This window comes from Scyliorhinus canicula, chromosome 11, assembly GCF_902713615.1.
Source record: "Scyliorhinus canicula chromosome 11, sScyCan1.1, whole genome shotgun sequence".
Classification (NCBI taxonomy): Eukaryota; Metazoa; Chordata; class Chondrichthyes; order Carcharhiniformes; family Scyliorhinidae; genus Scyliorhinus; species Scyliorhinus canicula.
The window spans coordinates 21,906,332-21,919,508 of NC_052156.1; the positions used below are offsets into that span (position 1 = coordinate 21,906,332).

General features: G+C 43.3%; 1 protein-coding gene across 1 annotated transcript in view; it reads left to right on the plus strand.

Moving 5' to 3' along the window:
* The window catches only part of LOC119973906 (calcium/calmodulin-dependent protein kinase type 1-like), a 247,640-nt gene that overhangs the window by 183,020 nt on the left and 51,443 nt on the right, over positions 1-13,177 (plus strand). The window contains exon 4 of the mRNA XM_038812513.1: positions 7,624-7,698. Within this exon, the coding sequence (XP_038668441.1) occupies positions 7,624-7,698 (75 nt within the window). The remainder of the gene's footprint in view (positions 1-7,623; positions 7,699-13,177) is intronic.

A 13,177-nucleotide genomic window follows, 5' to 3' on the forward strand; every position in this document is an offset into this window, starting at 1 on the left:
AAGATCTAATAATGAGATTAAATGAGATGCTGAGATATATTGAAAGGCTTAAGTTTCTATTGGAATGATGCAAAAGTAAATATTAATTCCCAGAACTGCAAGTCTATTCATGTACATAATCGGTAAGGCTGAGTGTTCATTAAGAAAAATAAAGATTAGAAATAATTACATTTCAATATAAATCAGTACAAATCCTTCTTTAGGATGGAAGTTATGTAATGGGTATCACTGATGTTCCATTGTTAATTTTTGTATTTTCTAGTAGGCTAGTGGATAGTGGCATGTGGGTGAAGTCAATTTTTGAAGTCATAGTCAATGAATCAATAGCAGCATATAGCACTGAAGACTTGTGCCCCAGAACTCATAGCACCCTTAGCCAAGGCAGTTCCACGAGAGCTACAACATCTGACAATATGGAAAATCTTCCAGCTACATCCTGCCCACAAAAAGCAGGACCAATCCAATCTGACCAAATACCATCTCATCAGTTTATTCTCATCATCAGCAGAGATGGAAGCTGTCAAGTTGCGTCGCACTTACACAGCACAAATGCTCAGTTTGGGTTCTGCCAGAGTCACTCGGCTCCTGACGTCATTACAGACTTAGTCCAAACATGGACAAAAGAGCTGAATTCAAGAGGTGTGAGATGGGAGTGACCACCATTGGCATCAAGATTGCATTTGACCAAGTATTTTAGCTACAGCAGGGGGAGGCCTATGGCAAATGGCCAGCCTGGCAGCTTTTACCAAGCACGTTAATGTTGGGCAAGGAGGGTGCCCACCTTGATACCCTCTCCAGGGTCATACTTCCCCCTTTACCCTCCCCACCAATCTCTCAAATCTAGCCTTCCACCCCCCTCTTTAACAGCAGCTCATTGGTCTAGGGGTATGATTCTCGCTTTGGGTGCAAGAGGTCCCGAGTTCAAATCCCGGCGAGCCCCACTTTAGGGCAGCACGGTAGCATAGTGGTCAGCACAGTTGCTTCACAGCTCCAGGGTCCTGGGTTTGATTCCCGTTGCAGACTCGATGGGCTGAACGGCCTCCTTCTGCAGTGTAAATTCTATGATCATTCTATGATGTTAAGCGAATTGGCTTCGCATCTGTTGAAATGAAAATGTTAGAAGGTATTATTGAAGAAGTTAGGACACTTGGCTCAGTTCAAGGTAATCAGGCAAAGTCAATATGATTTTGTGCAAGGGAAATTATGTTTAACGAACTTATTGGAGTGCTTTGAGGAAGTGACATGTCCATGAATCACGAAGGTTAATATGCAGGTACAAGTCATGAGGAAAGTTAATAGAAAGCTATCATTTATTGCAAGGGGAATTGAATAGAAAAGTAGCGAGATTATACTTGAGTTGTACAGGGCACTAGTGAAACCACATCAGGAGTGCTATTGGTCTCCTCATTTTCAGAAGGATGTAAATGTGTAGGGAGCAGTTCAGAGAAGGTTTACCAGAGTAACACCTTGAATGGGAAGGATGTCTTATGAGGAAAGGTTGGACAGGTTAGTTTTGTATCTGCTGGAGATTAGAAGAGTAAAATGTGGCTGGATTGAAACATAGAAGATCCTCAGGGGTCTTAACAGGCGACATTGTGGCACAGAGGGTAGCACTGCTGCCTCTCAGCACCAGGTACCCGGGTTCGATGCCGGCCTGGTCTGCATGGAGTCTGCACGTTCTCTCCATATCTGTGTGGGTTTCCTCCGGGTGCTCTGGTTTCCTCCCACAGTCCAAAAATCTGTGGGTTAGGTGGTGCTAGGTATAATGGGCAGCACAGTGGTTAGCACTGTGGCTTCACAGCGCCAGTGTCCCAGGTTCGATTCCCCGTTGGGTCACTGTCTGTGCGGAGTCTGTACGTTCTCCCCGTGTCTGAGTGGGTTTCCTGCGGGTGCTCCGGTTTCGTCCCACAGTCCAAAGATGTGCAGGTTAGGTGGATTGGCCATGCTAAATTGCCCTTTAGTGACCAAAAAGGTTAGATGGAGTTATTGGGTTATGGGGATAGTGTGGAAGTGAGGGCTTAAGTGGGTCGGTACAGACTCGATGGGCCGAATGTCCTCCTTCTGCACTGTATGATCTATGTTCTATGCTCTTTCTGTGGGTGGGTGCAGACTCGATGGGCCAAAAGGTCTCCTTTCCGTTAGGGATTCTATGATTCCAAAACAGCAATGGCCACCTTTGGCACTGTAGGTTATGTGGAAAATAGTTTTTGCTTGTCTGCAGAATGGAGAATGAGCCAAGACATCTTTAAAATGGCTTTGGTACTTCTAGGACGCTGCTATTGTAGCCCTCTCTGTCCAAGGTTCATTGCTTTCATACACTCCCATGAAGTGTCATATTGGACTTAAAACGTTAATTCTGTTTCTCTCTTCACATATGCTGCCAGCCAGCTTCCACAGTATTTTGTTTTTATTACATTGCTTTCATATTCATTTCTGAATATAATTTTGAGATATGTCCTTAATAAACAGTATCTGACTATTCTAGTCCGAGCACCAAAGGGTACTTACTCTGCAAGTAATGGTTGAACTCTCATTTGTGATGGTTATTGAGCTATAATGAAGCAATCCCTTTTCTTTGCATCTTGGATTACAAAGGCCGTTAAAAGTTCAATAACCGTTTCTTTGTTGACTAAGTGCACCCTGATGGCTTCAACCGCTCATACAGATAATAAAACTGATAGTCCAACCTCACCTTTGTAACTGATTTAAAAAATTAGTTTAGTCTGTTTAACCCATAATTTTGAGATTTGTGGGTTTTACTTGCATTTAATCGTGGTGATCTTGTCACCCGATGACGTGACCCAGAAGATTTTTGTTTTGACACGAGTTAACTTTCAAGAATATTAGCTGACTTTGATCGTGGAATTGTACCATTGGGACTGTTTCCAAACACGTGGGACTTGTGCAGCTTACAAATTCCCTAACTCTGGCCTCTAAGAGGCTCTGGTTTTAAGGAAGCATGGTCTTTCCACGTGTGAATTGGGGCTTGTAACCCAAACCACCTTAGCATCCTTCTCAGGGAAGTGTAAAACCAGTCTCACAGTTACTAAAACTTTTACCAAAGTTACTTTTTCAGCAGAATCCTACCTTCTGGACGGAAGCATGCTCCTTCAGGTGTGACGTTTTCTTCCTTTCGGTTCTATGGTGGATGTTGACTGTAGACTGTTTTGCTCCGGTTAGGGACCAGTAACCTTTAGTTTAAAGTCGACAAAGTTTAAAATCCCAGTTACCTAGGAGGAGAACAAAGCCACAAGATTCCATGGGTTTAGCAAACAAAATGAACTTTAAAATACAAATTCAGAAAGGTAAAACCATTTTCACGGTACCTATTTTGTACTCTTTAGTAGTCACGGAGGAATATGGAAAGGAGAGTCAAATGAATGGTCCATTACCAGAAGTAAAGTATATACAAGTCCCAGTCCCTACTCTGCAGCTCGACTCCTACCTGGGCTGGCTTTTAAGGTCCTGAGTTAACTATCCCGCTGATGGGCTTTTGCCCCTCAGCGGGGTAGCTCGTACTCCACGGGTCTCATGGGGAGGATTAATCTGGTCATCCCCATGGGTCTTGTGAGGGTTATAACATATTGTAAAATTCAGAATAAACATGAGGTAAATATACATGAACAAGGAAACCGAGGGTATACACGCTGCATTAAATGGCAGGTGCAACCAAGAATGATCCCATGGATTTCTCAATAATCCACCCAGACCTCAGTGACCACAGTGAATCATGATATTATGTTAAATCCCTGTGTCCATTATGAGGGATTTCAATTCTTCACTTTTGAAGTTTAGCCTCTGAATTCCGTCAAAGGCTATTCTGACTCGGACTGTTTCAATGGCGGCTTACCTTTTGATTGTTCATTCTCCCTTCAGAGACTGCAGTCCACATGACTCACAATGCTGCAGTCCCATCTCCGGGTACTGTCTTACTTCCAACTCTTTGGCAGACTCCTGGCTTCACTAAGCCCCTCCGTTTCTCTGAACACCAGTCTTCCAGCTGACCCGTACTATTAATAGCTCTCCTGGGCCCTAACTGCCTGGCATGGAACCAACATCCTTCTGCCCCTTCTCAGCTCCTCAGAAGTCCAAACTGCGCCAAACAGCTCCCAGCCCTTCTCTGTGAGTTACAAACCACACGAGGTCTAAATGCAACTCGCCGACAGCAAAACTGGCGTGGGGTGGATTCAATGGGAAATCCCATTGACAACCTGTTAGTTGTAGAACAGCAATGTTAGCTATTGTGCACTAGCTGTGTACAGGCAAACACTTTTTATTCTGCTATTAAATTTAAAAGCTGTGTCTGTATAATTATTGTAAAGTAGTTATTTGTATTCTGTAAAACCTGAGCCTTCAACATCATTGTTACCTACCTGACAAAATGGCATTTCGATTCATATAGAATTTGAGTTAAGATCACAGATCTTCTTTGTCTGCTGGGCTAATCTGGGATTTTAGACACCGATAAGCTTCTGTTACTCCAGACTCTGTTGCTCAACATTCACCTCCCACTAAAAGCAGATTGGCTGGTCACTTACCTCATCTGTTGACTGAGGAGCTTTACCGTGTACAAATTAACAAGCAAATTTGCCCACAAAAGAACAGTAATTACACTAAAGTGAGTTATTTTGTGTAAAGTGTTTTGAAATGTTAGGTGCCATATAATAGTGAATGTGCTAATCTTTTATTTAGCACTTCTTGGAGTTGCCATTGAGACGCATGCTAACTATATTCAAATAAATTAGTGGTTCACCTTTACTGGGCCTATATTGTACTTGCACATGTCGAGGCACTGGTTGAGATAAACACGAACTATGACCAAATGTGAATGAGTCTTATGTTTCAGTAGGAGTTGCATGTAAAAGATGCACATTTTCAAGTGGTTTGAAACTTGGGACTTTTACTAATGAACTGCATTATGAGGGTCAATAAAGACGTAACAAAATGAGCAGTTGAGAAGCTTTGTTATCGATTGTGATGAATGTAGGAATTTCAGATATATGCATTATGCGCAGTAAGGGTTAGACCCCTGGGTTAGTGTATGTATGACTGCTGCAGTAGTGTTTATTTCAAAATCCTGGTTTGCAAGGCTTTTTTGGGAGCCAGCGGTATAATTAAAACATCGTAAAAGTTTAGGCTAATGGATTTTCATTTGGATTAAGTGGGGGGGGGGGTTCCCTGCGGAGTATTTAATGAGAGACATTGTGAGTGAGACTTTCCATCCCACCAGATGACTAATGGGGTTTTCCATTGTGGGCAGCCCCGTGTTGGGAAATCCCCGGGCATGGATGCGCTGCCGGTGCAATGGAGAATTTCGACAGTGGAGAATCCAGCCCTGTGTTTCAGCTTGGTAAGATAATGTAACTAATGGGAGGAGCTAGAGTACATCTAACATTTTAGCAGAGAACAGAGATTATTCAGTTCTTGGAGGTGAAACCATGCAGATAGTTTCCGAAGACTTCAGCTAGAGATCCTGCATTGTTCTCACAGGATTCAGGTCTGTCTCTTAAAAGAGTTTCAAATAAAATTCTTGAGCAAGTATGCCTGGATCCGCTAACTGTATTTAAAAGTGGATTGAGAGTTGAAATGGTTTTGTTGTTTGAGTGGGAATAAGGATAGCACTTAAAGGTTCTTGTGTCACTCTATTGATTAGCATTATTTAATGGGTTATTGCAGGTTATTTTAATCCTGCGTTAGTAATAAAGTTTGTTAAATATGTTTGTTTAATATTCCCATTGTGCATGAAATCACTCCTGGGGCGAAGTATCCTTTTCTTACAGTCTTACAAAATTAAAATAAAATATTGGGTTTTTGTCCAGTATCCTAGCAACTGTTGGGGTCTGGTCCGGGATCATAATACTATTCACAATTGGTTTATTTGACACCTGAATTGTCAACATCTACACAAGTCTTAACATTATTAGAAGGATGGAGTAGAGCTGAGTGACATCTTACCTGAAACAGGTTACCAGGAACGTAGGTTATAGTGTAAAGAATGAAGGAATTGATGATGGAAAGATATATCATTTTGTGCATGATTTATATTCTGTTCAATAACTGGCCATATATAACACACTGATCGCGTATTTTTATTTGTGCCTGACACAAAGGTATCAAGTTTGTACAGCTATTAAAAATTTCCAGGAAAATCGCAATGCTATCACTTCGGAATAAAACCACTGAGGTAGCAGTGCTGGGAAGAAGGTACCTTCTGCTGTCAATGTTAGGTCTGTTGGGTGAAATCTTCTCGCTGTTCACACCGGAGGGATCTTCCTGTCCCGCTGACGGCGCACCCTCACCGCGTGTTTCCCGGCAATGAGGGGTGGATTCAATGGGAAATCCCAGCGGGACCAGAAGATCCTCCATCGGCCAACTGGTTCCAGTAACATGCTCCACTCAATGACATAAGATAGCTTTTTAAACAGGTAGCAGGTTGTGCAACACTTTCAAAATCAGATTCAGGGTCAGGAAAAGTTTAACCCTTCTGCTTCCACTTTATTCAACCCTGATAATCGAACAGACTTTGTAACAGAAATCACCCCTTTATCAACTCCAAAGAGAAATGAGTCTGTTCAGAGCAGCTTGCATTATCAAAAAGATCCGTCTCAATACTGATTCTTTGCTCTGTTAGTAATGCTCATAATTGTGGACTACATTTTTGTGTGGGCAGGTGTCAGAAATCAGAGCTGCAGGGTCTGTGAGTCAGTGTGGCGTGCTGTTTATTTGCAGTTTAAAAAATAGTATTTTAACTCCTTCAACACTCGTCTCTTCAGAGAATTGTCTCTGACATTCTCATGCATGAGATTCCTGCAGCCAATGTGCTGCACATAGATAGATTCATAGAATTTACAGTGCAGAAGGAGGCCATTCGGCCCATCGAGTCTGCACCGGCTCTTGGAAAGAGCACCCTTCCCAAGGTCAACACCTCCCCCTATCCCAATAACCCAGTAACCCCACCCAACACTAAGGGCAATTTTGGACACTGAGGACAATTTATCATGGCCAATCCACCTAACCTGCACATCTTTGGACTGTGGGAAGAAACCGGAGCACCCAGAGAAAACCCACGCACACACGGGGTGGATGTGCAGACTCCGCACAGACAGTGACCCAAGCCGGAATCGAACCTGGGACCCTGGAGCTGTGAAGCCATTGTGCTATCCACAATGCTACCGTGCTGCCCTTAAATATATATATATATATATGTCGCAATAACAAATCAATAGTAATTGCAAATAAAATGACTTTCCAAACAGAGCCATCCTGAAGAGCAGGAGTGGCAGCAGAAACCTTTTGATGACCATGCAGAGAGAATGGAATAGAAGGCCCTAAATAGGACAAAAATAACAGCTGAATAATGATCAGGCGTTGGGTTGTCAGTTAGTAACCCTTCTGGTAGATGCTGGACTATATGTGCTTGAACCTTTTTTTCTGGCACACTCAAGCAAGGGTGTCCCTCATGACTACCACATTGCCAACTATTTTCAGTATAAATACAGAAAATGACTAATTATATTGTGGAGGGTTCTGCTCCAGTGCTTGACATGTGTGGTGGTGGTGGGGATGCTCTTTTGGGACAATGGAAAGAGGTTAGCCCTAATTAAACGTTATTGCTTCTTTCAGAATCAAACATCCAAACATAGTGTCATTGGAAGATATTTATGAGAGTTCAACACATCTCTACTTGGTGATGCAACTGTAAGTATTGAATGCACATTTCTCACATCTACATAGTAATTCAGTTGTAACTATCCACCCACTGTAATTGATGCACATTCAGTGCTAACTATTTACTGTACATACAATGTTTATCCAGTGTCGAATATTAATTCTGCATAGGCCTGGAAGTACAGCTATAAAGATCCATCCAGTGCAGACATATATACACAGGGAACTATCATTCCAATGTTGAATGTTTATTGCAAGTATCAATCTTTCCCAGGATGGAGTGTAAAATCCCTGTGGAAGCAATAGCGAACTATGCATGGTATGGATTTTGAATAATTAATGTAAACAAGATATAGGGTGATGTCAAATCGGGTGTGTGCTACAGAATCGCGCTTTGAGGCTGAATAATGCTTGGAATCGTGAAAACATCTTTGTTTCCTACCGTGCTCATATTATTAATGAGAACACGTTTGAAAGAAGTATTACATTGCTGATATCGACAACAGCTTTTCTATGATGGTAGATTATAGTGCTTTCGAACCATATAATTAGGCAAATTGTGATGGGATTCATTTAATGGCTTTGTGTTGCAGAATGACGTCCAACACTTTCAGTATTTTCAGCTTATATTTTCAATATCGTTTCCATACAGAGAGCTGGAGGTCTGCCCACCTAACTGAACGGGCTCCCCAAGCTAGTTTCCAGAAATGCAAAATTATCTCAGCACCCATTTTGTCCCCCTCCTTGCTATTACAAGGTCTGTTTCCAGATATGGGAGCGGTTTGGAATAATAATAATTTTTATTAGTGTCACAAATAGGCTTACATTAACACTGCAATGAAGTTACTGTGAAAAGCCCCTAGTCGCCTCACTCCGGCGTCCGTTCGGGTACACTGAGAGAGAATTCAGAATGTCCATTCACCTAACAAGCACATCTTTTGGGACTTAGACCGTCACAAATATGATTTTGGTAAATGATCTAATGGATGAATAATCTTCACCATGCCTGCTTTAAGCCAAGTGTACCCATTTGGGTAGATTTTGACTTTATGTGATAGTGCAAGATAGTTGATAGCAAGTCAGCAGCCTGTTTTACAACACTCTTGATTTGTTTCAATGAATTCAATGGAAATAAAAATCACTATTGCACCAAGTCAAGATCTGCCTCACTGTACATGGGGTAGACATGCTGACTTGCGTATTGCTGAAAAACGAGACATGCTGTTGAAGCTTTTCATCCTGCACTCATCAGGACATAAACAAGACTGACACATTTCAAAGGGAACAACAATTTATACTGCATGCAGAAAGGGATTCTAATTGTTTGGCAAGTCAGCTCTGATTCATTGAGGTATTACCATGGCATATGTACTAGGGAGCCATTCTCACCCATGTTTTGGTTTATTCAAAAATAGTGCAATGTCTGGACATATTCCTTTTGCATGCAGAGGACAAGTTCCTCCATATGAATATATGTCGATTCTAGCAAACATAAGCGAGCCACATTGTCACTCTGACTGATGATCTTAAATTGGTTGTTAGTATAATACTTTGAGCACTTAGGATTGTTCAGCAAATGCTGCCCTATCGTGGAATCACATCCAATGTTAGACATTATAAGATCATAAGAAATAGGAACAGGAGTAGGCCATTCAGCCCCTCAAGCCTGTTCTGCCATTCAATAGGATCATGGCTGACCCGACATTCATCATGTCCACTTTCCTATCCTTTCCCCGTAACCGTGGGTTCCCTTACTGATCAAGAACCTACCTATCTATTTCAGCCTTAAATATACAGAAGGGCACTGCTCCCAGCTCTCTGTGGCAAGGAGTTCCAAAGACTCTCATCCCTCTTGAGAGAAGGAATTCCTCCTCATCTCAGTCTTAAATTGACATCCCTTGATTCTGAGAACATGCCCTCTGGTCCTAGACTCTCCCAGGAAGGGAAACATCCTCTCACTATTTACTATGTCAAGCCCCTTAAGAATCCTATATGTTTTAATGAGATTACCTCTCTATCTTCTAAATTACAATAAGTGGAGTCCCAATCTGCTTAACCTTCGCTCATAAGACAATCCCTCCATACCTTGGATTGCCCTAGTGAACCTTCTCTGAACCTCCAGTGAAATAATGGGCGGGTTTCCCCATCGTCATCAGAATTCTCATTTCGCTGGTTGGTCAATGGGGTTTCCCATTGTGGGGCACCCTCACGCTGTCGGGAACCCCCCGGGCTGCCGGCAAAACGGAGAATCTTAGCGGCGGAGAATTCAGCCCAATATCTTTCCTTAAATATGGGGACCAAAATTGCTCACAGTACTCCCGATGTGGTCGCACCAGTACCTTATACAGTTGCAACAAGACTTCCTGACTCTTATACTCCAACCCCTTTGAAATAAAGACCAACATTCCATTAGCCTTCCTGATTACCTGCTGCAGCTGTGCTAGTTTTGTGCACAAGTACCCCCAAGTCCCTTTGTGTTGCAGCGTTCTGAAGCTATCCCCCATTTAAATAGTACTCTATTCTTTTATTCTGCCATCCAAAATGAACAACTTCACAATTTCCCACATTATAATCCATTTGCCAACTTTTTGCCCACTTACTTAACCTATCAATACCTTTCTGCAAACTGTTTGTATCCCTCTCGCAATTTGCCTTTCCACCTATTTTTGTGTTGTCTATAAATTTGGCTACAGTACATTCGCGTCTGACATAGAACATACAGTGCAGAAGGAGGCCATTCGGCCCATTGAGTCTGCACCGACCCACTTAAGCCCTCACCTCACTTATCACCGTAACCCAATAACCCCCCCCCCCCTAACCGTTTTGGACACGAAGTGCAATTTATCATGGCCAATCTGCACGTCTTTGGACTGTGGGAGGAAACCGGAGCACCCAGAGGAAACCCACACACTCACGGGGAGAATGTGCAGACTCCTCACAGAAAGTGACCCAGCAGGGAATCGAACCTGGGATCCTGTCGCTGTGAAGCCACTTGTGCTACCGTACTGTCATTCATATATTGTAAACAGTTGTGGTCTCAGCGCTTATTCCTGTGGAACGCCACTGGTTGCAAGTTGCCAACTGGAAAAATAACCCTCTTATACCCATTCACTGTTTCCTGCCCATCAGCCAATTCACTATCCATACCGATGTACATCCAACACATGGGCTCTTATCTTATGACTTAACCTTTTGTAATGTACCTTGTTGAACGCTTCTGGAAGTCCAAATACACCACGTCTACTGGTTCCCCTCTATCTACTCTGGCTGAGATTTCCTTAAAGAACTCAAATTAATTAATCAGACCCGATTTCCCTTTCATGAAGCTATGCTGACTCTGCTGGGTTAGATTATGATTTTCCAAATGTGCTGCTATTACTGCCTTAACAATTGATTCCAACATTTTTCCAACAATAAATGTCAGGCTAATTGGCCTATAGTTCCCCATTTTTTTGCCTCCCTCCCTTTTTGAATTAGGCTGGCACATTGGCTGTTTTCCAATCCTCTGGTAATTCTCCAGAATCCAAAGATTTTTTGAAAATTACAACCAGTGCATCCACTTTCTCTGTGGCAGCTACTTTTAGGATCCTGGGATGCAAGCCATCAGGGCCAGGGGACATAGGGACTTATCTGCCCCATTAGTTTGGCTAATACTACTTCTCTAGTGATGGTAATGGTATTTAATTCCTCCCCTGAATTCTTTAGAATTAATGGGATATTCAAAGTAGCGTTTGTAAAGACTGATGAAAATATCTGTATCTCCTCTGCCATTTCCTATCTCGCCAGATTCATTTTCTAAGGGTCTATGTTCACTTTGACCTCTCTCTTCCTTTATTTACATATAAAGAAGGTCGGTATTGTCAGTTTTTATATTTCTCACTAGTTTTCCCTCATAATTTATTTTCTCCCTTTATTATCATTTAGTCCTCCTTTGCTGAATTCTGAATTTATCCCAGTCTTCGGGGCTATCACTGACTTTTGCCTCCTTATATGCTTTGTCTTTCAATTTAATACGCTCCTTAAGTTTCTTGGTTATCCAGGGTTGGTTTAGAATCTTTCCTCCTTACTGGGATATATTATTGCTGAGAGTCATGAATTACTTTCTTAAATTCTGCCACTGTTTATTTACTGTCAATCTATCTGCCAAGTCCACTTTAGCTAACTCTATCGTCATTTCATTGCAATTCCCTTTGTTTAAGTTAAACACAGTTGTTTCTGTTCCAAGGTTTTTTTCACTCTTAAACTGAATATTACGTTCTATCATCTTATGATCATTACATCGGTGGGGATCTTTTAAGCTGAGGTCATTTATTAAATCTGCCTCATTACATTGTAATTTCATTGTAATTCCGTTAAACACAATTGTTTCCAACCCAAGTTTCTTATTCTCAAACTGAATATTATCTCAAATTCAATATAATGTTATGATCACTATTTCCAAGGGGATCTTTTACTTTGAGGCCATTTATTAAACCTGTTACAGCAACCATTACTATGTCCATGATAGCCTGTTCCCTGATTGGCTCCATGACCCATTGCTCTAGGAAACCATCTCTAATGTACTCTATGATCCACCATTCGTTGGGATGTGCAGCTCAGGTGCCTGGGATTGCACTGGCACGCAAACTCATATACCGGGTTATTCATTTGTATAATAGGTAAAGGGCGGGATTCTCCGACCCCCCACCGGGTCGGAGAATCGGCAGGGAGCGGCGTGAATCCCGCCCCGCCGCTCCGACGCTGGCTGACGAATTCTCCGGCGCTGGCTTTTTGACGGGGATCACATCGCGCCATTTGGGGGCCATTAGAAGTGCCCCCCCCCCGGCAATCTCCAGGCCCCGATGACCCGAGCGGCCACCCGTTTTTGGCCAGTCCCGCCAGCGTGAAATACACAAGGTCCATACTGGCGGAACCTGCCTCTGAGGGCGGTTAGTGGGGTCATTAGGGGAGGGGCGTGGGGGAATCCGGCCATGGGGGAGGGCCCTTACGGTGGCCTGGCCCACAATCGGGGCCCACCAATCTGTGGGTGGGCCTGTGCCGAGGGGGCACTCTTTCCCTCCGCGCCGGGCTCTGTAAAGCTCTGCCATGGCTGGCACAGAGAAGAAACACCTGCGCGTGCGCAGGGATCACGCCAGCGGTTCTGGCCCTGTGCCAGAACATGCTGGCGCTCCTGCGCATGCGACAACTCGCGTCGGCCGGCAGAGGCCCTGCAGCGCCGGTTGGCGTGGCGCCAACCACTCCAGCGCCTGCCTAGCCCCCAGAAGTGCAGAGGATTCCGCAACTTCCGGGCGGCCCGACGGCGGAGTGGTTCACGCCACTCTTTGGCGCCGGTACGGCCCGCCCGCCAGTTGGGGGAGAATCCCGGCCAAAATGATTTTTTGACTTGATGGCAGCATCCTGTTAGTAGAAAACACCACTCCTGAAATTGCTAATGAAGCCAATCTTATAGCACGTGATGCTGTAGGAATCCCAATAGGTCATAGAGTAATAGATGTCTACAGCACAGAAA